This window comes from Anser cygnoides, chromosome 3 (assembly GCF_040182565.1).
Source record: "Anser cygnoides isolate HZ-2024a breed goose chromosome 3, Taihu_goose_T2T_genome, whole genome shotgun sequence".
Taxonomy (NCBI): Eukaryota; Metazoa; Chordata; class Aves; order Anseriformes; family Anatidae; genus Anser; species Anser cygnoides.
The window spans coordinates 53,965,886-53,991,249 of NC_089875.1; the positions used below are offsets into that span (position 1 = coordinate 53,965,886).

General features: G+C 37.5%; 1 protein-coding gene across 13 annotated transcripts in view; it reads left to right on the plus strand.

The window, feature by feature from the left end:
• Nucleotides 1-25,364, plus strand: part of CCDC170 (coiled-coil domain containing 170) — an 88,578-nt gene that overhangs the window by 47,667 nt on the left and 15,547 nt on the right. For all 13 annotated transcript variants that reach the window (XM_048076903.2, XM_048076897.2, XM_066994193.1 and 10 more), the window contains 4 exons: nucleotides 4,638-4,769; nucleotides 7,705-7,961; nucleotides 12,923-13,067; nucleotides 14,904-15,089. In XM_048076903.2, the coding sequence (XP_047932860.2) occupies nucleotides 4,638-4,769; nucleotides 7,705-7,961; nucleotides 12,923-13,067; nucleotides 14,904-15,089 (720 nt within the window). The remainder of the gene's footprint in view (nucleotides 1-4,637; nucleotides 4,770-7,704; nucleotides 7,962-12,922; nucleotides 13,068-14,903; nucleotides 15,090-25,364) is intronic.

Consider the following 25,364-nt stretch of genomic DNA (forward strand, 5'->3'; position numbering starts at 1 on the left):
TAGAAATTCCATCTGTAAAGGGCTTTCTTACATTGATTATTGCTGAGGAATGGGGCCTTCTTCAGCTGTGATCTGTAATTTTATTATTTCATCAGTTTCGAGATGTGTGCCTTTTTCTGTAGAGTCAGAAGCAGTTGTCTTTTTTTAGGGAAGAAAAAGAAAATGTACGCCAATACAGTAATATAAATATAATAACATATAAATAATGTAAACAGTGTTAGTATTTGCTAGCAGTAGCTGTGGTTTTGGAGCCATGCTGTATGACAGGATGAAACAAAGCTCTCTACCTCAAAGAATTCCATGTGGTTGTACAATATGAAACAAGTGGAATAAAGCAAAAAGAAGACAAAGTAGCAAAGAGATGGCCCAGGCCGTGCCTTACTCCCTTAGAATGATGATAAAGTGTTGAGAAAATTGGCAGCGCTTTTATCTCAGAGGCTGTGCTCTGCTGTACATGACCGTGAGCTGTGCTGCGTGTATCAGTCTGGCTTGATGAGAGTGGCAACTCCTCTGTGAAAGAGCACTGCTGAGTGTCTTTGAGGAGATGAATGTGATTAAACTTGATGGATATAATGCTGGTCTCTACTAGGGAACTGAAGAAAGATTAAAGAGTCGACAATATTATAAAAACTAATCCAAAGTAATTTACCTTCTGCCAGAGTCCAAACCAGTAGTTTTGCCTTATTCCTCAAGGATTTCTGTATGTGTTTCTTGATAGAGAGTTATTTTACTAGATATTCACCTGTTTAGAAAACTGTTCATTTTTTTTCCTATTTAGACTGGACAGGAGCTGAACTTCTAATTTATCTCAGCCTGGAAACCAGTGCTGATGTAGAATGAAATAGAAGGGCTACATGTCACACTCTAACTTCAAAATAATATGTGCAAGAGTCTCTATTAACCTCTTGTAAACTCTGGATGCTCCTTTAACATCATGTTTTCTGGCTTAAGGAAACCTTAAAGAACTTGGAACTTTCTTATCAAACCATCAGATGGCTGTCTCCATGCAACACGTAGCCAAAGGAAAGGCATCTGAGACACACCCTTCGTGCTCTAAAAGAGGAGGCTGCTGACAGGGAGTTCTTAGGGTCAGCACTGCAACCCTGTAAAAGACTCTGAAGCTGAAATAGCTTTTACTAGCCGTGGTGTGTAAGCTCTCACTTAAGACTGCTGTGGTACTTGAGGACTGGAGGAAAGCAGACATGATGCTATTTTTTTTTATTAGGAGGACATTTCATTTATTTATCTCATTGAGAAAGCTGTGTTGAAAGTGCAGTGTTGAGTAGACAGGTTTCTGTGATGTTTTAATAAGCTGTAATTTCTAAATGCAAGGTTTTATGCTTTCAGTTTTAGCATGTGTAGTTTTCAGCTATATACATGTCCTATTACTCAGGTAGTTCCAGTTGCTGCTTGTATTAGCCATCTGGCCTTCTCTTTTGGTGTGTTTTGTAGCAGTCATAATCATGAACACAGTTACACACTCCACAGGAAGCTTGTAAGTTTATGTCAGCAGAACGCGTGCTTCTTGCATTTTCTGAAAATGTTGTTCCAGAGAATGGGTTTTGGTCAGTTAAAAGACACATGGGAGCTACTTGTTCTCCACCTCCTTATTTCCTTTTGATCATCTAGGTTGTGCAACTGTGATCATCAGGAAGCTCAGCTCTTTATTTGGACTCTTCCAAGGTTGCTGTGTAGGTTTTTGTTCCTCCTTCCTTCCCCTCATTTCAGGGGAACAAGTTAAAAAAAAGCAACAAAAACAAACCAAAAAACAACAGGGAAAGGAACAGATAGCTAAGTGTTCTCTTTCTGGGACCTTAGGTAGTTGTCTTTCGCTCAGTCAGCCTTAAGATGTCTTGAGATTCAGTTTGTCTTGCGCTCATGGAGACTGATGAGTGTACGAGAATGGAAACGACAAGTTTGTGAGAAAACAGTTCAGGCAAAGAGCTAATGGTGTGTGTTGCTCACTTTTGATGTGTTTTTCTTTTCAAGTCTAAAAGCCCAGGTATGTCTGAAAGGTGAGAGAAGGCAGAAAACTATTTCTGCTCCCAGTTGTTTCAGTAAGGGTTACACATCCAGTTATACAGTCTGCTGAAGAGAGGCACTGTTTAATTTCTTTTTTAATTGAATGTGAATTGTTCCAGGTTGCTAGTTTGCTAGTCCTTACAGCCCTGATGTTTTTATAGACTGGCACTCAAATAAAAAATAAGGCTTTTTGTGTGTATATACACATACATGTGTGCCACCATGCAGTGACCAAACTACAACAATGACATCAGAGGCACCTGATGAATCATTTACGATTTTAATCTCATTTATGTCAGTTTCACCTGCCGTTCAGTGCGTTTAGCTATACTCTTAATGAAATCCCTACAGGCTTTTTTTTTGCTCTATTGCTCCTCAGTGTTCATCAGTGCTATTTGTTTAGTGGCCTGCCACAGAAAATTTCATGCTTTTATATTCAAATAAACATTTTAATGCATGGATCTTACCAGTACTTACCAGCTTGTTACAGGAGGGTAATGTTCCATTTAGAACTGAAATATATTTTATTACAGAAAAATATTTTTGTTCCAGGTAATTGTTCAGGAGTAATTTTTGCATTTAAATAAGTGTACTATGGAGAATGAATTTTAGTTTTCAAGTATGACAAGCCTATACAAATTGCTTCTTTCTACGTGGAGTTAATACTACTTAATTACATAGAATGGCACTGTAGCTCATTTAAAAAATCATGCATGGCTTTCCTAAATAATTTAGCTGTAAATCTGCCTCCCCGAGTTGCTTGAAAAGAGCATGTTGCAGGCTGGCACCCCCTTTGCTGGCCATCAGGAACAGCATGGAGTGAAGACAACACCTCGTCTGTCGCCACTGGAATACCTAGTTTCGAGGGCAGGCATGAACTGGTGGAGAGTTGCATTTCGTAACATACCTAAAAGCATTAGTATTGCAGTTTTGTTTACCTGTGTGGCAGCTGATGGAATAAAATTCTCATGTTCTGTCCTCTAACACACGTGCTCCCAGTATCGCCTAAACGGACTTCAGTTCTGAAGATGTTAAATTACATCATTTTGTAGTCATGGCTGACTGAAAAAATGTTCTGTCTAATGGAACTCCTATCAAGACCTCAGGTCTCAATTTTCATATTGAAAGATTTAAATAACAAAGGCCAAGAAATCCACTGCATTTGTGTTCTACTGTAGAAGAAATGCACAAAAATAAGAAAGCGTATTGAAAAGAGTCTAGAAGGCATGGCTAAAAGAATTGTAGTCTTGAAAGTGGTGTGAAGGAGACTGCTGGAAGCACAAAGCCAGTACTTGTCATCTATTAGTAGGGTTTGAAAAAGGATGAAAGAAAGTCAGTATGGTAATGGTGATTGCTGGGGACAAGAAAGTATCATTCAAAAAACTGAAATTGTGCCCAAACTTCATAGTAAGAACTCAAAAGGACTTTTAGCCATGGCTGATTAAAAGTAAAAGCACAGCTGGGCAAGCCAAAAACTGACTTTGAGAAACAGATGGAGGCCTGAGTAGGCATGGATTCTTCAATCTGGTACAGAGACAGCGGAGGTGAGACGTGATAGAAAGCTGCAGAATCACACGTGGCACAGAGAAGATTGACAGCCAGTGTGCTTTTTTTTTTTTAATTCTTTCAATGTAAAATTATGGGGGTATTTAGAATAACTGCAGTCTGAAAAACAAAGTCGTTCTTTGTATAAGAGACACTTTAGTACATCATCGCCAACAAAACATTTTGTATGAAAGTTGACATGGGTTGAAGGAGTGACTGGAGAGGTTTGTCGACAGGGGACTTTTGAGTGTGACTAAGTTCATGGAAACTGCAGGAAGTAACCTGAGCTGAAAATAATTGGAGGCTATGGAATTGCTGAGGGGGAATATCTTATGTACTTGTGCTGTATCTGCTTGGGAACCTGCTAATGGCCACTGTTAATGGAAGGAGGGTACCAAGGGAGCAGGTTAGCCCTTTATAGAGATTCATATGATCTACCTTTATTTTCTCCCTCCTTCTGATTTATGAGTTAGATTAATCTGTCTGTATGTAATACAACTGCAAATTCTGGCTTGAAAGTTGCAAGATACCCTCATAGACACTGAGGATTCAGAATTATGCCTTCACAATTTGTCAGCGTGTTGGCAGCAGTCTGTTGTGTGGTGGGAAATGCTGAGTGACAAGAACAACACCAACTAGAAGCAGCATGCAAAAGTCAAATAACTCTGTAGTTGTGATTTTTAGTTGTAATTGAGATTTTTAATCTCATTACTTTTTTTTCCTCCCATAATGCTGAATTGAAATATAGATACACAAGGCAACCTAGCATTAGCCTACCCCTTTTTAGAGGCCGTGGACTTGTGTAAAGAATAGAAAGGCCTTTCTCTAACAAGCGTGTTGCTCTCCTGGTATACTCTAGCACTGATGCTGATGGCTTAAATTGCAGGTGAAAGTGGTGGCTGATAGAGAAATGACTGTTTACTTTATATTACAATAAGGGTGAGTTACTCTGGAAATAACATGCTTGGAACAGAGGCTCTTTAGTAGCTGAAAAAAAACAAAAAAGCACGGAAGCAAAAATGTTTTAAAATGTGATGTCTAATGGTTTTGTTTTCACATTGTCTCCCCAGGAGTCTTATGATCACTTTCTTTTGGATATTCCTGTCACCAGAGAGCAGATAAACCGCTATCGAGCTGCAGCAGAGACTGCTCAAAGTGAACTTGCAGCACTTTCAGTGAAGTATGATTGTGCCCAATCAGAGGTATATTTTAAAATACCTCCAAATACTTCTCCACATCTGAAGATTTTCTACAGTATCTTTCTGTTGAGAATAGAAAGTTTGCAGAAAGTCTAAAAATTCTTGGGTTGGTTACAAACCTTTTGGTTCTTATAATATTCTTTTTTTTTTTTTCTTTTTAGAGTTCTGATGTGATTTTTACTCTGCTTGATTCTGTGCTCAAGAACTATGAGTTTATATTTTCAAGATTTGAACCACTCTAGTTTTTATCATCATCATGCAATACTAAATGCAATATTTTGTAATTAAACCTGGAAGTTAATATTTTGAAATTGTGGTTGTGTAAAAAGTTCTGACAGATGTCCTACTGTTGTTGCTAGTAACTTCAGAGATAACTGCCCATCCTCACCCATTTCTCCAATTTATTTGAGTTATGGCTCCCAAAATTTGCATTGCTTGCATCACCAGTGAAGTTGTGTTTGAGCTAGTGAGGCTGATTTTAACTGGAGAACCTATATGCATCCTTTTCTGCTGTCTCTGTTGTGTGGATGGTAGTTTTCAGGAGAGAGGATTTATTAGAGGATAACTTTCAGAGTTTCTGTATTTTCATGCTTAATTTTTGTTAACGTAGGACCAAATAAGGTAGATTTGATACAATGCAGCAATGCAGGTGGTGGTCAGTTTCAAAATGGAGTCAATATTTGCATCTAAGAGTAATGAAAAGGTTCATATGTTTATTTCCATACTTTTAGGTGTATATATTCGTAAGTATACATAGATACATAAAGTTTGATAGAGACGTGAACATTCGTCCAGCTAGTTCTTTAAACGTCTGTACATGTTACAAATGTGTATTTCTCTTGCACTCTGTAAAGTGCTTCGAGAAACACTTGCATAGCTTCTGAACCTTAAAAAAGAGTCAATGAAATAAAATTTATTTTATTGTAGATAACTGAATATGGGAAACAGCAAGAACATGTAATATTGTAGAAGAATGAATTGTTTATTCAGTATCCAGTCAGAGCTATAGGGATGAGTGTCTGTCAGCTGAGCTTGAATTCGACCAGTTGATCCTGAAATTACTGCAGAGATCCTTTACAGTTAATTGCTATCTAGGATCAGTACTCTAAATTTCTTTTTCACAAAGTTGTACAGAATTCCATGTTCTCATAGACAGAATTTTTTTCACTGGAAATCTCGAATGGCTTTATTGCCAGCATGACCGACTGATTTATAGAATCTTTCAGCACTGTTCTTGCAAAACAGAAGAATAGTCAAGAAAGCAGCTGTTCATGCTCTTCTTAATAAAGACCTTCATGACCCAGCTGAGGTCAGAGCCCAGTTACGCTGAGCACTCTTAAAATTCATAATATGGGATTATTTTTGTTTTATTCTGCTATTGGAACTGACCACAAAGGCAATAGACAGAGGAAAAAATATCACATTTTGCAGATGGGGAGTTGAACCACAGAGAAAATTTTAAGGTTATGAACACTTTAAGCTACCATAACTTGGTTTAACTGCCAAACAAAGCAATCCTGCTGTTCCTTCAGCTGCTTGTTTCCTTTCCCACACTGTCCTATCGTTTGCCTTGGCACAGATGTCTGTGTCTTATGGTGTGCTGGACTGTGGAACGGATCCAGCTGAAGGATAAAGCCTTTCCTTCTGGGTCGTTTTTTGAGCCGGATCAGTTTCCTGATCTATTTCATCTCATCGCCATAGGAGTATTTCTGCTAGCGCAAAGAAGAGGGTGGAGTATGGACATGAAGCCTATGAGACTGGGAAAGGATGGAGCTGCATTTCTCAAAATCAGCACTGGTTTACGTCAGCTCCAAAGGCAGTGGCTATTCAGTTGGCTCACCAGCCTCCTGGAATTTCACTCTGAGTATCTTAGGTTTGGTCACACCAGAAGCTCCTGGTAGAACCATGAATTTTCTGACCTCCTGTATTGCAGCTTGATGTCTTAAATATTCACTGATGCTTGCCACAAGTTAAAAGCCCTGCTGCTTATATCTGGAATTGTCGGGAAAGCTGGAATCAAACCTTAACACTTCTAATAGTAAAAGTTTTGCTTTAAACTATATGTTGCTTTTAACAAAGTAAAATAGTTGAACTGAAATTCTGTGTGTGCTTGGTGCATCTGCTTGAAGCTCAATCTTTTGCAGAAGTCTGTAGCATAAATAATTCAATGGAAAATGGTACTTTAACAAAAAGAGAGAGGGGAAGGTAAAGAAAAATGAATGAACTCCATGAACTACTGGGAGGCTCTAATATCTCTGGATCAGGTTCTTAACGTTTGGCAGTAATCTCCCTCCTCCTCCTCCTTACAAGTCTCTCTTGCCGTTTCTGTGTAAATCCAGCTACATTTCACTGAATCATCTGACCAAAAAATAACTGTTTGCATAAGCTGGAAAGAGATTACCTTAAAGCACAAATCTCCAGAAACTTCTTTGCCTCTGAATATGCTGCAAATCATCAAAAGGTTCCACCCTCATAAAACAGGATACTTTGCTATTACATCTCCCCACAGCTATACATTATTTGTGGAATTGTGCACTAGAACTGGGAGCAGGGAGGAGGCAGGCAAAAAAAAAAGAGGGAATGGTGGTATTAATTACTGTATTGTAATGCAGCTGCATAAGGGAGGTGAGTTAAGGTTGTGTGTGAGAAGTAAAGTGGGTATTTTCTAATTCTGTATTTGTGAGCAAATGTATCTTCCAGGCAGAGAGATTATATTAAGTTGTATTATACAACATAAGTTTTTTTTTCCCCTATTATTTTCTTTTAGTAATATAAAATAAAATTGTCTCCCTCCACTCAGTTTCATAGTGATAGAAGACTGTCTTCTCACAAGTCTGTGTTTCTTGTCACGTTATTGAACTTTTAATGCAGGCAAGCATGTCAGTCTGCACGAAATTATTTTTCCTTTTTAATTAATTTTCTCATTTTCTGTTTATAGCTTCTAGAACTCAGGTCCAGAATGGTCTCTAAGGAAGCCTCTTTTCAAGAGCTGAAGGCTGAAGCTGAAAGCTACAAGGAAAACAATGCTAGACAGGCGTCTCTTCTCCTGTCTTTGCAAACTCGAGTTCGAGAGACAGAGGAAGAGTCCAGTGTACTTGCCACTTCCAAAAAACAGGCTGAGCTGACAGCTCAGGCAGCATTCAAGGAAAACTGTGAGCTGAAGGAGAAACTTCATGAGCAAAATGCCAAACTTAAGTAAGATTCATGTGAGATGAGAAACATTTTTTGATGACAGAAAGCTGCAGTTGTCAACAGAAAAATAAGTTGGTGGGCAGAATTTATGACAGAATTCAGATCTGCAGTTATGTTCTGTAAAACAATTGTACCTGAGTGTGTGTGGAAGGTTTCAAAACTGGTATTTAGGTTTGAGTTGTTAGACCATAAACGGGGTTTTAAGAGTTGTGTCCTTTGGAGAAGAAATCACTATAATGAGTCAGCTTGGTGTAACCACAATATTTACACGCACACCCCCCCAAAAAAAAAAAAAAAAAAGAAAGGATAAGGAATTGGCTTAGTGGCTGCACCCAGAGAGCAGTGGTCAGGGGTTCTATGTCCAGGTGGAGACCGATGACAAGCGGTGTCCTTCTGGGGTCTGTCTTAGGACCAGTGCTTTTCAATATCTTCATCAGTGACATAGATGATGGGATTGAGTGCACCCTCAGCAAGTTTGCAGATGACATCAAGCTGAGTGATGCAGTTGGTACAGTAGAAGGAAGGGATGTCATCCAAAGGGACCTGGACAGGCTGGAGAAGTGGGCCCATGTGAACTGCATGAGGTTCAACAAGTCCAAATGCAAGGTGCTGCACCTGGGTCAGGGCAGTCCTGGACATGAGTACAGACTGGGAGAAGAACTCATTGAGAGCAGCCCTGCAAAGAAGGACTTGGGGGGTTCTGGTGGACAGAAGGCGAGACATGAGCTAGCAGTGTGTGCTTGCAGTCCAGAAGTCCAACTGCATCCTGGGCTGCCTCATCAGAGGAGTGGCCAGCAGTAAAGGGAGGTGATTTTTCCCCTCTACTCTGCCCTCATGAGGCTCCACCTGGAATACTGTATCCAGGTCTGGGGCCCGCAGCTCGAGAAAGATGTGGAGCTGTTAGAGCGGGTCCAGTGGAGGGCTACAAAGATGATCAAAGGGCTGGAACACCTCTCCTATGAAGAAAGGCTGAGAGAGCTGGGGATGTTCAGCCTGAAGAAGAAAAGGCTCCGGGGAAACCTCATTGTGGCTTTTCAATACTTAAAGGGGTCTTATAAAAAAGATGGAGAGTGACTCTTTACTCAGGTAGATAAAGATAGGACAAGGGGGAATGATCTTAAACTAAGAGATTTATTAAAAAAAAAAAAAAAGAGATAGAGATAAAGAGATTTATTTTATTTAAACTAAAAAAGATTTATACTAGATATTAGGAGGAAATTCTATACTGTAAGGGTGCTGAGACACAAGAACAGGTTGCCAGAGAAGTTGTGGATGTTCCATCCCTGGAGGTGTTCAAGGCCAGGCTGGGTGGGGTCTGGGCCAACCTGATCTAGTGGGTGGCATCCCTGCCTATGGCAGGGGGCTTGGAGTTAGATGATCTTTGAGGTCCCTTCCAACCCGAGCCATTCTATGATTCTTTTTTAATGGATTTTTCACCATTACAAGGCTAATATCTGTGTCTGTCTTGATATTGTCTAGTTAAAAGCAAGACAAGCATTACCAGTTATCTGTAATTCTCAAATCAGTATTTTGCACAGCTCTTTCAGGCTCTGTGAGTTAGAAGTGGATAATTAAGTTATTTTAGTATCTGGAGAAATCCATTGCAGTGCACTTGTCTGTTATGAGCTGAATTGCTAAAAGAACCTGCCTGGGGAGTGCTAATGTTGATTGACGAGGTTTTTAGATACAATCCCAATATAAGCAAGGGATAGTAAAGCCAAAAAGTGTATTATGCGTCCTAGCAACATAGAAAACATCACAGTCTCTGAGATAATGGTTATTAAGACTCTTTAAAATGCTACTTTTGAAAAAAAGAAAGAAGGGCCTCCTATCCTGTTTGCTTCACTTGCTAGGAGAAATCTGCCAAAATACCATGCATCAGAGTTAGCCTATTGTTACAGGGATATGGTAAGTTTTATGTGGTATAAATCTGTGCTGTTTCTCCCACTGTGGTCCTGTCTTTTAGGTAGCTGCTCTGTTTTGCTCATGTTACGTGTGTCAGTATTTCCATTTGTGTTGCTGCATGGTGGTCAGGGACCAGGGATCTGCTCCAAGAGAAAAGTGAGCAAAATAAAAAGCTCAATTTGCAGCTCTGACAATCCCAGATCCAGTTAGCTGTGTACCTGGCTGTACCACTAGACGGTTGGCAAAAGGAAAGGGACAAAGGGAAGTGAGCCTGCTGTTCTGGAAGCAACAACCATGTTGGATTAAACTGATTATGAATCTACGGTACATGCTTTCAAAGCTTTTTCTCATCCTCAGCTGGTGGTTACATGTGCCCCTTAATACTAATCAATGTGTTGACTCAGTAGTGAACTTGCTTAGTCTGACCAGCTTAGTAGAACAAGGCTGTTCATAATTAGGTATCCAAGATTTTAATTGAAAACCACTGATAAAAGGGAAGAGCAAGCCAGTAGGCACGAAACACACGTTTGCATTGTATACCAAGGGATACAGTCAAAAATATTTAATGCATTCTGTGATTGGTTTCCAAGAAGTACATCTCCCCTATTAAAAATGATATTTTTCTACTCAACATGTCTGTTGCCAAAGTATTTTTAGAACCTGAGCTGTGAAGAGCATTTTTTTTTCTCCCCTTCTCTTTGCTCATTAGTTCTGAAGAGCTAGCAAAACTGTGAAAGAGCTGTGTTCCACTTTTTGTACCTGAATGCCTATTATCTAAGTGCTGACACCTTTATGGCTGTACTGAAGGTAATTAGGTTATTCGTCGGGTTGTCAAGTGTATGCTTTGTTCTTCCAATTGTTTATTTTTAGCAGTGCTCCTGGTTCTGTGGGTGATGCACCTTATTTTCAAAGCCATAGAACAATTTGCATGATTGGCAGTCAATTTAATACAATATTCTAATGTATATATGTGCATGTATGGCATTTCTGGATTTTCATACCTTTTCACTTCTGATGTATCCCTCCTCAGGACAGCAGTTTAGTAACCATCTCACAGCTTAGTTTTGCTGGGGTAACGGAGGAGAATGCCAATTGCCTGGAGGTGAGAAAGCTGCGAGGTGCTTGTTTTCTGAGGGTCAGAGCGTGCTTTGCAGAAAGCAAAGCTCTCCTGGTTCACAGTGGGTGCTGTGCAGTACTACACAGAGTTCTCTGCATCCTGTGCAGAGCAGTAATTAATGTTTTCCATTCCTCTTTGTTCTCCTGTCTTCCCCTTTGAAGCACTGACAACAACCTTGCTTTCCTCTCTCCTAAGGTTCCATCTTGAAGTTTTCCAGGACTGTCTTACAGCAATCTAGTAGTGGACATTTAATGGACTGCCTTTGCACCCACTGTGCATTTTCTATAGGTTTCTCATGCTGCTTTTATGAAAGTGATTATGAAGTGATGCTCTGTGCCTGTTTGATTGCCATCCTAGAGAGGAAGAAATCAGAAATGGAGAAGAATGAGCCCAGAAATGGCTAGCATGACCACCTTGAAAACTTTGAACAGTGCTGTGCTCTCATAAACAAGTATTTAACAGTTTCAATAAACTAGTTGCCCTAAACAGCTGTTTGGTGATATCTCACATCTCATTTTATTTCAGCATTCAAATCTTTGTGAAGACCTTGCTTTAGAAAGTACTTTCTTATCTGGAAGCTCAATAGATTTGTCTCTTGCACTGAGTGTATTTTTACCACTGAGTACCATTTTCATGGGTTTTATCAGAGAATGGCTCCAAACTGAGAATTGTCGATGCTGTTTCTGTGCTGTACAGTAATGTTATATCCGATCTCTGCATGCTGTTGGGATTAGCAAGTGCTATGGACAGCTTGTTAGCAGTTCCTTTCTTCAGCGTCAGTTGACAGGTGTACTGAGACTGGTGTACCACAAGTATAAACTGCTCCTCCTTCTAATAAGATACTCCAAAATAGATTTGGAGTTGATGTTTGGATTAAATGAATTTTGAACTTTGTTTGGGGATTATTTTTGTTAGTCACTCTCTTTGTAGTTTTTCAGGAGTGATGCTCAGTGTTACGGCATCGTGAGCAAGATTTAGACATAATAGCACATTTGCTATCTGTGCAGGCTACGGCAATGCATGTTTCCCAGACATGGGAAACTGTTCCTGGCAACTGGAAGGGAGTAAACATATTTAGGCCACTCTGTTGTTTGTTCATTCTTACAGGGAACACTTACAAACTGATACCTGCTGTTAATGTTGCTACCTTTAGCAGTAGGACTGATAGGTGTTTCACATGAGTTATGTATCTGTATGGTAGGCACCTTTTGAAAGTGATGAAACTGATGACAAAAAGCTGCCTTTTCTGCATAATATTGTGGTGATCCCTTGATGCTTTTTTTCTTTAATGGATGCCTTTAACCTGAATCCAACCTGCACTTTTTTTTTTTAACCTCTTTACCTCTATGCCCTGTGTTCATGGGCAGTGTTACACCGCAGAAGAGTGTGTATGTGCAGCAAAATAGTGTCTCTCCTCTCTGCTTTTGCCTGTGAACTTCCCCTCACAAGCTCTCTGGATGCCCTACGCTTCCATCAGTCAGGAGGGGCTTGTCTTTCCCCTGTTTTTTGAACAGCACTGTCAGTTTCATTAGAGAGGGATGATAAGTGCTTTAATATATTTTTATTGTAATTTGATCGCTCTTCCCCCTTTTCCTAAGCTTTTACGTGCAGCCTCCATTTTGACTATCCTGAGGACAGTGCATTGATGCTACCTAGTTCTTTTATTGAAATTTTGTGCTGAGAATGTGGTTGGGATTGTAGAAGATTCTTTAAAGTGCTAATCAAAAGCAAAGATGAAGACGTGTTCACACATAAGGTGACTAAAAAAAGTTATATATATTAAACAGTATGTAGAGAGAGCTACATAACATGTAACTTTCAAAATTCATTTTCCAGTATGCAGAAGCTAGCAATCATCTTGGGATAATATCTTTTGCCTAGAATTGTGTTTCAGAGAACATTTATCCTGATTTTTTTTGGTTTGTCTATTTTGTTGAATTAGTAAATATTTGAATGAGTGTGAAGAAAGCAAGACACAAGCTTTTAAGATCAGCAGAAAGTATGAAGAGCTCCTTTCACAGCTTTCTGAATTCTTGGACGCAGACATCAGAGAGAAAGAGAAACCACAGGAACATTTAATGTCAAAGGTGATTGTGTAAGCAAGGGTTTTCTAATATGTGTGGACAAGACTTATTAAAACCTTTTACTGTGTTTTAGGAATATCCGCAGGAGTGACAAAGTTAGTTTAATTCATAAAAACAAAACAAACAACCCCTCCAAAAAACTGGTTTGACGAAGAAAATGAATTAATCCTTCTATGTAGAAAATTAGTAGAAGAATATTTGTTTATTATATATATATAAAGAGGAATCTTTGTCTTAAATAATGATTTGCAGAGTGGTATCATTTAAGACAGGTTTTTCATATTGGCCTGATTTTCAAAGGTGTTGAACACTAATTGACTTTAGTGAATTCAGTCTTATTTGCGTACATATTTTATCAGCCTATAGTTTCCAAGTACAACCTTGATATGGTTGAAAGCTTTCCTGAAAACATTAGCAATGGGCATCACAAGATGACATGCAAATTCTACCACTTGTGTTTAATACTTATCTCAAGCTGACGTACCATTAAGTAGAAATATCTGAAATGGCATTTGCTAAAACAACCTTAACTGTGCCCTGTGTAACTGTTAACTGAGTAATAAAATGCTGTGAATCAATATAGGGTGTATTTGAAACTTAAGCATAAAAATTTATTATCTCCCCTCAGAATATTCCTGAAGTACTGAATGCAGAACGTCCACTTAGGAAAGGAAAATTGTTTGTGTACTCTTTCAACCTTTTAGAGGCTGCTGAAGGGCACTTTATTCTAATTTTATGCGTTCTTATATAGTGTCTAGTCTTCTGTATAGCCGCTTTTCTTCACTTGGGAACACACTCGGTATTTTGGGAATTTCTCTTTTGTTATATTCATACTATAACTGTCCTGGCTATAAGGAAACATTAATAAAATAAGATGATCTAAGTAGGTGTCACAGTTTTCTTACAGTCCTTACCCTCATAATATTACAAGCATATTCAAATTGCAACAGATACACGTAACAAAACTTGGCTAGTTGTCATTGGAGGCAAAGATACTTGCATTAAGCTGCATCTCTTACATGCTTTAAATTAAGCAAATAAACATTTATTTATTTATTTTTTAAAGTATACACTGTCTCTTTTTTTTTTTCTTTTCTTCCTGACAATTAATAGATCTATTTGGGAAATCTAGCTTGCACTGAAAATTGTGTGCATTAGGAAAACTTAGCTACCAGTCAGGGTACATTTTTTTCCTAATGCAGTCTTTGAAGCACCCACACTTATCTACTCCCTTCTTGGAAACAACGTAATGTACCAAAACAGCACCAGAATCTTACTGGAAATACTCCTTTTTCCAAGGTGCTGGCTGTTCAGCACAGCAGCTCACCAGGTATTTGGCCCTGCTCTTGAATACGCTCATGAAATAGCTGTTACTAACTCAAATCTTCCTTTGCCTAAAAAGTTTCAAGCATAAAATGCAGCTTTCAGTTTGTCGTTCCAAATGAGAGGCATAAATCTTAACAAGCCCAACCAAAGCAGTCTGCTTTTCACATGAAGATAGTTATATGATCTGTTTTCGTTTTGAGACCTGCTTTATGTCAACTGCAGATACTCAAAAGTGCCAGTAGCTCTTCACCTCTTTAGTAGATTATAGACATTGTGTGGGGGTAAATCTGAACCACACTGCACTAAGATGTGAGTTTCTGGTGGGAATATGGTTCTCATTTTAATTGTCTTTCTGCTCTTTTAGAAAGGAGTAGTAGAATGCAATTATAAATCTGGCCTAGGGTTCTCGGAAACATCATGTCTGTATTAGGATGATTAGGAGCTGTATACTGGGATGAATAAACATAATTAATTGTTTAAAAAATGTTTCCACTATTTGAATTATCTCTCTAGGTCTGTGAAATATGTAAAGAAAATCTGGCACTAAAAGGTCAGGTTGCTGCTCTTCAAGAAGCTATTGATGGCCATGAGATGGAGTCCAAGGCTAGCAGAGAAACTATCATGAGACTTGTTTCAGAAGCAAACAAAGAGCAGAAAAAGGCAGCAGGATACTATCAAGACATGGAAAAACTTAGTAAGGTACATAACTGAATCATGCATATGTTTGTCTAGTTTTCATTTGTAATTTTCATTTCTCAAAATTTCAGATCAATTTTGGATAGGAGTTGCATGAGAAAAAGTACTTCTGAAAGACTTTCACTAATGACGGTCTTTAGTAAAAAAACGAAAGGTTATTCTAAGGTTATTCTCAGCTTTTTCAAATCTTAAAATATATGGAAATTAAACAATAACTGTGTAAGGTAGAACTGATTTAGATTTGATGTTTTCTGATGATGCTTGCAAACTGACATTTTTGCTCCCTTCATATTGTAGCCTTTATTTCTTGCACAAACATGTAATTAAGCAGAAGTTTTGCTAAAGCATTGTAAATGTATAAGTGTGAATATATCTGAGGCACAAGCATGGAACAATGGAAAAAATGCTTGTTTAAATAATATTTATGTGATGTTGTAAGTTTTCTGAGGATACAGTTACTCAGATTCTTCAAAAATTCTAATGAGATTGAAAGGAATTAGTAGAATCCTATTTTATTATTTCTTTTTCTCTTAAGGTCTGGAAATAAAGTGTCTTGGCTTTCAGACACACTAGATTATCTTGTTTCACTGCATAATAAACCAGTATATCATAAGTACTCAGTTGACTCATACCCGAAATGTTGTAGGCTTTAGGTTGTCTCTTGCAGAAAAGTACAACTTTACTGTGGAGAACCTGTAGAGGGAAAATGTGCAGCAGGAATGATGGTGAAATGAGAACTGTAGGTGAAGTCGTAAGTCAAGTATTCACCAAATTCACCTAGGTACAATTTGGAAAGAAAAATATATGATTTAAGGACTTAAGTACTCCAAGAGAGCTCGCCATAAGGGTTTGGTATATCGCAAAGAAAGAACAAAGTCAGCTACTGCGGCAGTTTTCCTTACTACTTTGTACTTTGAGTGATAACTGCAAAAAGAAAACAGTTTACTAAAACCATAATGGAAATTTCTTGCAGGTACTAGGGAAGTGTGGTTAAAGCTGATGGTCAGAACTAAAGAAAATAAGATTAAAGTGCCAAATATGTAGCTGAGTTATGTGTAACTGACTTTGTAGAAAATTTAACATAAATACAACCTTGTGCAAGTAAGTTTTGAAAGTTAATATATGTTAATGTTTTCTCCACCCCTCCAGCATTACTTTTTCCCTGAATGATTTATCACAATCATACACTTTAAAGGATAAAGTGTTCTGATTTTGTTGTAGGCAAAATACTTAGCAGATGAGAGAGCTGACAGCATGCTTTTAAGAAGAAAGAATTTGTTGTGGGGAAAATGAATGTTAAGTACCACAAGGGTCATAAATTTTACTTACTGCTGAAAATGCTTCTTAACAACCTGTGTAAAATTTCCTAAGACTCAAACTGGAGTGAGAGTGAACCTGGACTGAAAACTTAACCAGGCCTTTCTGAGAACTTTTTGTCCCTGTTCTTCAAGCATGTGTGTGAATAAGGGTGGTGCGCTTGCCAGGTAAGCCAGAATCAGGAGACATTCTAAACTGAGATGAGGCTTCATTTATGATTTGTTTTGCAAGTTTGCTCTGAGTGCCAAAATATTTCAAAAGTTGAAACACTTGGATGAAAAATATTTTCCTGTTATTGCGCGTATGCCAAATACATAATTTATTTAGCCCATTTTACAGAAACGTCTTGCTGAATTATCAGCATTGCCTTTCAAATGAAGTGTGTGCCATCATGGCTTATTTAGAGGTTGCAGATTCCTCCAGTGCTGTTTCAGTTTAGCTACTTAATTTTGCAGAGATTGAATAAATCTCCTGAGAAGGTTTTGTGTTCACAAAAGTATATAAAGAAATTCAGTATTGAAAAAATAAGTAAAAACGCAAAGAATGTTTTTAATCCGCGTATCTAAAGCAGGATTTATAGCATCCCTTGTTCCTCTGATGGATGTTTTAGGTTACAAGAAGGTCATCTTCAGTGGTATAAAGTAGGTCTGACTTTTCACAGTTTAAATAAGCACATGAATAGAGTTGTGCATTGTTTCGTGTTCACTTGTGAAGGAAAAAAGCAGAAATCCATACTGTCACAGGTAATAAAGAAGTGTTTCTGTGCTAGCCAATATGTTGGCTATGTTTTGTATTACAAGATGATGGACACTTTGCCCCAGTTTTGTCTCTCAAAATTCTTCTTAATTACATAGGGGGCAGAACACAACCTTTCTGTTCAGGAGTTCTGTCAGTTTTCTCTGACAAGTCTCAGTCTCAGCCCTATTCATGTCTCTTCTCTGAACCATTTCCAGTTTTTCTTGCCAGGTGGTTCTTCACTCCTGCTCCTTGGGGTTTTTCTGTGCTCTCTCTCTTGATGAGCTGCCTCTCTTTATGCCCCAGGAAGAGGCAGCTAACTCATGGCCAAGTAAGCAGATTATAGACTGAAATTCTTGATGAAGAAAATGCAAGCCAGGTTGGTTGTATTCAGACAATATTAGCATGATAAAAAGTTAATAAGTGAGAGTTATTCAGAATATTCTTTAGTAAATTTGATGCTCCAGGATTTGTTGGTGTCACCTGGTTTCCATTGGAGCAACAGTAGCAAGTGAACAATAATTTTACTAATTCCCGTGTCAGCCTCAGTGCATTACAACTATAGAACAGCGAACAAGAGAAACTAATGTAATATCAAAACAAATTTAATTAGCAGTAGGTAGCCAGCAACCTTTTTTTTTTTTTTTTGGTACTGTTTTACTTTTGTTTCAGAATCCTGAACTTCCCACATTCCCAATTGAATATTGTGAGAAGGTGCTCCTGGAATTCTCTGAACATAACATAAATGTTTTTTCTGACAGTGCTGGATATCACATTTGTGTTTCATAGAAAGTAATTTTTAAATGCTGCCCAGATTTCTAGACTGAGAATTGGAATATCTATTCGTTCTTTCTGTGTGCCCAGACAGTGATTATTTATTACGATCATCATTAATTACAGTATTATGACATTCTTTGAGAATGTCTGGAAGTCTCTAAAAAAAAGAAGTCTCTAGCCAAGTTTCTTTCTAGTATTTAATAAATATCTACACAGTATTTATATAAGGTATAGAACGTGCATGTATTCTTTCAGATGAATTTGCCTTTCATATAGCATTGACACTGATGAGCCACAAGAATTGGTAAACTATCTTGTTCCTGTTTCTCATTTCCTCTGATGGTTCAACCTGGAAATATTTGTGATTCCTCTCAAATGTTAATTTAAATATCTGTTTTGCAAACGTGTGCACCATGCAGTGTCTTCAAAAAACATATTTAGAATATTATCAATCAATTTTAATTAATTCATATGTATCTGTATATACTGTTGATGCAAAATTGATAATAAAAATGATTTTTTAATTCATTATTAATGTATTAAATTGTTATTAATTAAATCTAAGTAGTATGCAGTATAAAATTTTTAAATCAATTGATTGTATGAAAACATAGTTAATTAAAAATAGGCTATTATAATTTAAGGAAATTGAGAAATTGAGTAAACAATAAACACTCCTACATGTTTAATATACTCAAATACTTTGATTGTAGGAGATGTGACCAAATGATTTTAGTTTTTGCTTTTCCTGATAGACAATGGCTTTCCCAGTTAGAACCTGGATCTTTTTTTTTTTTATTTTTATTTTTTTTTTATTTCTATTTGTTGTAAGAAGTCGTTAAGAAAATTAATTTTATAGATAGGTTTCAGCAGACATCTCAATTATTTTCAGGTTGAATCATCAAAGAAGGTAGGAGATAAGAGCAATCTAGTTTAAAGTTCTTGTGGTATAGCAGTGGTAAATGGAGACACAGCTGGTGTAAGAATTCATCTGGAAAATACTGGCATTCTCTTTTATAACTTATTATTCCTGTTAATGTAACCTGATTTTTTTTTTGGGGGGGGGGGGGGCTATGTAATTGACTTAGTATATTGAGACCCTTCTGCTCATTGAAGTGCTAGTATTAATAATGATGGTGTAAGTTCAAATATCCTTCTCTGGTCTGAAGACTCTCTCCAGTTATTTAACTTAAATGCTGCACTCTTGGAAGACATTCAAGGCAAAAAGCCCAGAGTTTCCTCTGGATGGATAACAAGTGCCTCAATTAGCATATGGCCATAGCAAGAAAGAAAAGGGAGGAGATGGGCTTGTGGTTGTGGCAGGGGTTGTAGAGGGATAGATGCTGGTGAAGGACAGCAGTTATGTAGGAATCTGCTACATTAGGCTGAACAACTGTTGTCTGTGCTGTGAGAGTGGCTAGTGGCTGGTGAGTATGTAAGAATGCAGAAGCAGAGGTACTTTTTGCCCTATATTCTCTCAGCTTCCTGATTCAAGGATTGCATCTATCTCCATGCTAACAGCTAATGCTACTACTATACAAAACAATATGTATGTTTCGCATAAAATCTCATGAAAGCCCTTTAGAAAATGGTGCTGTCAGCGTTAGTGAATTTTGACCAAAAATAAACAGTAATCCCTGCTGTTCTGTATGTGGAAAGCTATACTGCAAAATACAGGCAAGGCTCTGGATGCTGTGTGACTATCACTGTTAAATATGTGTGAGTTCTGCAGAAAGAGCCTCAGCTATTTCATGAGCTTTCAGGTCTGTACCCACCTTCTTATGGCATAGCATTTCTCTTTATGAATCTTTACGCAGTATTTCTCTTGATGCCCCAAGTCCGTCAGTGCTCTGAAGGCATCTGGATAATGCCCTCAATAAAATAAAATGCTCAATAAAATGCTTTAACTTTTGGTTAGCCCTGCAGTAGTCAGGAAGTTGGATCTTTGAAGGTCCCTTCTAACTGAACTATTCCATTTCATTCCATTCATCTAATTCGAAGTGAAATCTTGTCTTTTTTTTCTCTGCTAAGTTATTTGCTTTTCCTGTAGCAAGTCTTCATTTCACATTTCCATAAATCCCTGGCTGAACTTGCTGTATTTTAAACTTCTAGTTATTTTTAAACCTGAGGAAAAAAAATCTTTACAGTAAGCATAACAGTGTTACTGTTACTAAACGTGTCTTTGAATTTATTTTCTTTTTTTCTACAAACAGTGGGATCTTGACTCCTCAGAAGTCAGTGAATTTTTTGTTACCAATTTAGGGAAAATCATAGATGCACTTAAGAGTCTTTTAGGTGCAAAGATGGTATCATAACATCTGTGAAAACAGTTTTCAAATGAGTTACTTCTTTTACATTGTGTCTCAAAAAATAATAATTCTGAGATTTTGAAAACATGGCATACAGTGTGCACAATTGAAACGATACATTTTGATAACTTTAATATCACAATAATTTTGATAAATAACTAACTAAGGCACAGCTTTAGAGGCTTGCCTCATGAATAACCTCCTCTGTGAAAAACTTTGCAACAGTTGACTGAATCAAGAGAGAATCCTTTCCTATAACAACTTTGGTGCAGCTGCCTACCTTTTGCCTTGTACATACTCCTTCAGGGAAGCACACCAGAGTTTTAGAGAGAGGTAATGAAAGCCAAGAGATTCTATCGCTTTAGCCACAGCCGAGATAATTGATGGGGCTCTGTAACATGGCTGGTGGGCAATAAAACTATGTGATGAGGTGGCTGTGGTCTGTGTGAAATGCGGTGAGGAAAGCTCTCCATTTTAACATGAGCAGTTTCCTTTCCAGTGAGAAATTGCTTTAGGAGCAGCTACATGTGTAGGAACAATGAAAGACACAAATGAGTGGTTGGTTCCTGAAAGATTGTTAATTAAAGTTTCACAAGTCTTCAGAGGGCTCTGTGGAAAGAGAAGGCTTCATGCCATCATCTCTTCTGCTGGTATTTTGTGGCAAGACTTCTGCAGAGCTTCTGAAACAACATTGTCAAACTTACAAGCACCTGTTTGACATGATTCTAGCATATAAATGGACAAGCAAATGTGGTTGGATACTTTCTAGTATTGGAAGCCCACATATATTAAAAATTAATGTAAATAAAAATAAATTTTCTCATCGGTTTAAATTCAAGCATAGCCATTCCTAAAGTCAAAAATGTACAACTCAATACAAAAAGAAAATTTCAGCCGTGTTTGTTTTCTTTGTTATTTTTCTTTTTTTTCCTTTAGAAGTTAAGATGAAAGCTGGTGCTGGAGATAAACATCAATATTATTGTAATCTCATATGCAAAGCCACAGTAATGGCTTTTAAATAGGGTGTGGAACGCTTCTGTGTGGCATACTTCTGTGGTGTCATACATGTGAAATAATAAGAGAAAAATGATCTTTCTTAGCCTGTTTTAATCTATTGCATTAAATAAAAGCAAAGATTTCCATTTTTGCTGTTTATAACCATATAAGTTAGGTAAACGAGCAATTAAATTTATGTTTATTTAAAACCATAACAAAAAGCTATAGCACTTTCGGAATGTGAACCTATTGTGTCTTCTCTAAATCTGCTTCAGCTGTGGTGATGTGTTTTATTGCTTATTTTTCTTTAGGCAAGGAGAACTATAGGAAGCAATTCATAGATTTGGAAAATTGAATTTGAAGTCCTCAATCAATTTGGAGTAGATAGTGTTGAGTCAGAAGTTCTAAACCAGCCTTGGGACCACAAGTACTGATTTGACTAGCATCCCCTTCCTTAAAAAGATTATTTGATGAAATGACAGACCAACAAACCTTCTCGGTGCACAGCTGAAATCTTGAGAAATAAGAAAAAATACTATATATTAGGGATATATATATTTATATATATATATATTTAAAAATCATGCACTGTAGATATAGCTAGAATTCTTTGAAGGAGTCAGTTAACATGAGTAGATAGATATAATATGATGCATAAAGGCAGGACTGAATAGTTATATAGAAACAAAGCAATTTTAATAAAAAGCAATTACAAAATAGTGGGCTCTGAGTTTATTGTAATTACTCTAGAATGAGATATTGGAGTGTGATAATTCTCAAACAAATTCAGGTCAACAGCAGTAGGAAAAATATAATATTATAAATTATTGGGAGATAACAGAAAATATTATTTTGTTACTACTGGAATCCGTGGTGTGTCTACTTCTTGAACACTGAAATTCTGACATCCCTTAAAAATGTGCTAAAACTGAAAGAAATTCAGAGGAGGGCAACAAATATGAAAACAAATATACAGTGATTTCTCTATAAAGAAAGACTAAAAGGACTTGGACTCTTCAGATTTGAGATGAGACATCTGGGCAGTAACGTGAGAGAGACCCACAAAACTGTGAGTGCCAAGGAGAGAGAAGCTAAAGAATAGTTGTTTACTCTCTTTTCTAATAAAACAAGATTCATTAAATGAAGTTAAAAGACAGTAAATTCAAAACAAACAGGAAGATACATTTCTTTGGGCAATTAAAATTGAACTATGACCATGAGATACTATAGATTCTGGAAATTATCATGGTTAAAAAAGTTACTGCACATAAAAATGGAAGAAGAAATCACTGAGTGCAGTAAAATAGAAAAGGCCATTTCTACATCTGAAAGTCTCTGAGCTGCAATTATTTTGAGGTGGGAGAGTATTCCGAGCAAGTAATTTATGCTTCCTTGGCTCTTACAACCTTTCTGAGATGGTTGGTACTGCCTACTGTCAGAGGCTGGCAGTTGGAATACATAAACCTTTGGTCTGAGCTGCAATAGCTCTTCTCATGCTACTCTCTGCTATTTTTCACTTCATGTGAATTAATTACATCTTTGGAGAGAGATCAGTAGAATGAGGGTATGTTTTAATATATATTATTAGTTAAAAGATCTTACACTGTCTTGTTTTGCCTCTTTCATACATATGCCTCTTTAATGCAATCACATCTCCCTGACTGTTTTCCAGTGTTAAATACAGCTTTTTAGCCTTTACTGATAAAATAGTCTCTTTCTTTCTACGTTTAAAAGACAGAAGTAATTTTCTCTGCCAGTTACAGCTTTTGATGTGAATACAGCTGACCTAATATTGAATACATTAGTTCTCAGGAGGCCTCACTGCATCTTATGCAGTGGTCTGGATACTCTTCCATCTTCTCTAATCTCAGGCAGAGTGCCAGCAGGTGAGTGGGTGTGTACTCCATCCAGGGGTGAGTGGGTAGCTGCAAGCACAGCACTGTGCTGTATGAACTCTTTTGCTTAGGTCTCGGATAGTTTAAGAGTCTCTGCTCCCGCTTTCTTCTTCAGCCCATAAGTGGTCCGCTTCATGTCTGCTGCATGTCTCGTGTCTAACAGTCAGTTACTTGACACAGAATACCCTGGGTAAATCTATTTTACTTGAACAAGAATTTCTATAGTTCTTGTTTTCAAAAGCTATGTCAGTGTTGGGCACCTTTTTTTAACCCTACAAGCTGTGTACCAAAACCTTCATATGATTCAGAGTCACAGAACAGTGGCCATGGGTACTGAGGAGCTGAAGAAAAACCACAAGCTGTTACAGCTCCATTCATTCCATCTTCTAGGAACATAACTATTTTATCCCCCTGCACGAAGCCATCGGGCTTTTGGGGTTTTGCCTCTAGTTGGGCTACAACCTTTAGATATCACAGTGCCTAAGCTTCCAGGTACTGTTTTAAGTTCATGCTGACCCTGCTGAAGCTAGTTACTTTAAATATTCTCCATTGAGGAGAGGCTTTAAGGAAGATTGTTCAGAATTTTAATGCTTTGAATTTTACTACTTTTCATTCTGTAAATTGCTTGTATGACTGCTTTGTTTTTTAAAGGTTTAGGCATCAACAGGCTTGCAGTTATTTATTTTATACCTTGATCTTTTGATTCAACTGTGTGTTTGCAGATGTTCACAGTTAGAAATGAGATTGTAATTAGGTAAGCTCCTTGAGACTGGAAAACTACTTTTGCTCTGTCTTTCTGAAAGAAAAAACTCTGACTGCAGAAAACTGTAACTGAAATAAACCAGCCGTTATTCTTTGCTGCAATTACCATAGTGTAATTCTTAACACAGGTGGGAATTTTCTATTAATAGGACTTATTTAGAATTAAAAAAAAAAAAGATAAAAAAGACAAGGAGTCATGCCAAAATTTGTTTCCAAGAGTTCTACAATTACTGTAGAAAGTTCAAGTAACAAATAATTACCTAAATGACAAGGTTTGGTTTGGTTTGTTTTCATTTATGTGTCTGCATGTTTGCAATTTTGAAGCTATTTAAAAATTTTAGTATTTTTAGTATGTTATATTTATGTTATTTCCAAGGGTGCTCCCAAACTCCTGTCCCATCCTCACTGCTGATTTATATAACTATTTCCAGATGTATTGCTTGTATGCCAATACATGTATGTATGTATAAGCATGTATGCCAATAATGCAAACAGCTTACTATGCCGCACAGCAAGCACAGGTGGACCCTGAGAGACCCCCAAGTAGCCACCATGTCCAAAGCTGCTCCTGGAACAATTTTTAAATTCTGAGGAAGACCATCTCAGTTGACATCAACCCACTTACTGAGCTTCTGCTAAAAACCTGGAACTTCTAGAGAAATTCAGTCACTCTCTGTAAATATGCCATCCTCTTGCTTAATTTTTTGCCTTGTGTGAAGTAATATTATTTCTGGCTGATTCCTGTCAATCAGATAATACCATAAGGAATGAAGACTTTGTCTTTTCTGTTCTTTGAGTTGATTTGACTGCTATTTTTCTTCTTGCATATGAGTATACAAACACTTTTAATTCTAGTGATGCGGGGATAGGAAAGAGGTTTGCAAGCTGACTGAATGAGAGCTAATTTTTTTCTTTTGTTTAAATGGGTTATTTTTCTTCCATATTTCATCATTTGCTTTTGTGCTGTGGGTCAGGATACACGGTTCTGCATCCCTGTTGGGTCAATATTTTATATACAACTGATATACATGTACACTGGCTATTTTTCTCCCTTGAAAACTGAGCCTTGATTTATCAGAAGATAAAGGGAAAATCATTTTAAAAGCTCTGGGCTTAGTAGGAAAAGCCTATGGGTGTCAGAGGCTAAATGAGAACCATGACAAAATGCCAAAGATCCAACGATGACTCTGAGCAGTAAATCCTACGGGCTATTCACCAGTTAGGCTTATCCTACAGTATCCTGTGTCCCTTGGTACCAAGGGTAACGTTATCTTTGAACGTATTACTTCTGAAATGCAAGGAGTAGTAGACAGGAACTGACTCCTTCAAAATTAAAAAAAAAAAAAAAGTAAAAAAAAAAAAAGATTAAAAAATTAAAAGATTAAAAAATTACAAGGATGCTAGATAGAACCACCATCCCATTCATCCTTCCCCAGTGATGTTTCTGCACTCTGACAGAGCTCTGCTGAGCAGCAGATGAGGGCAGC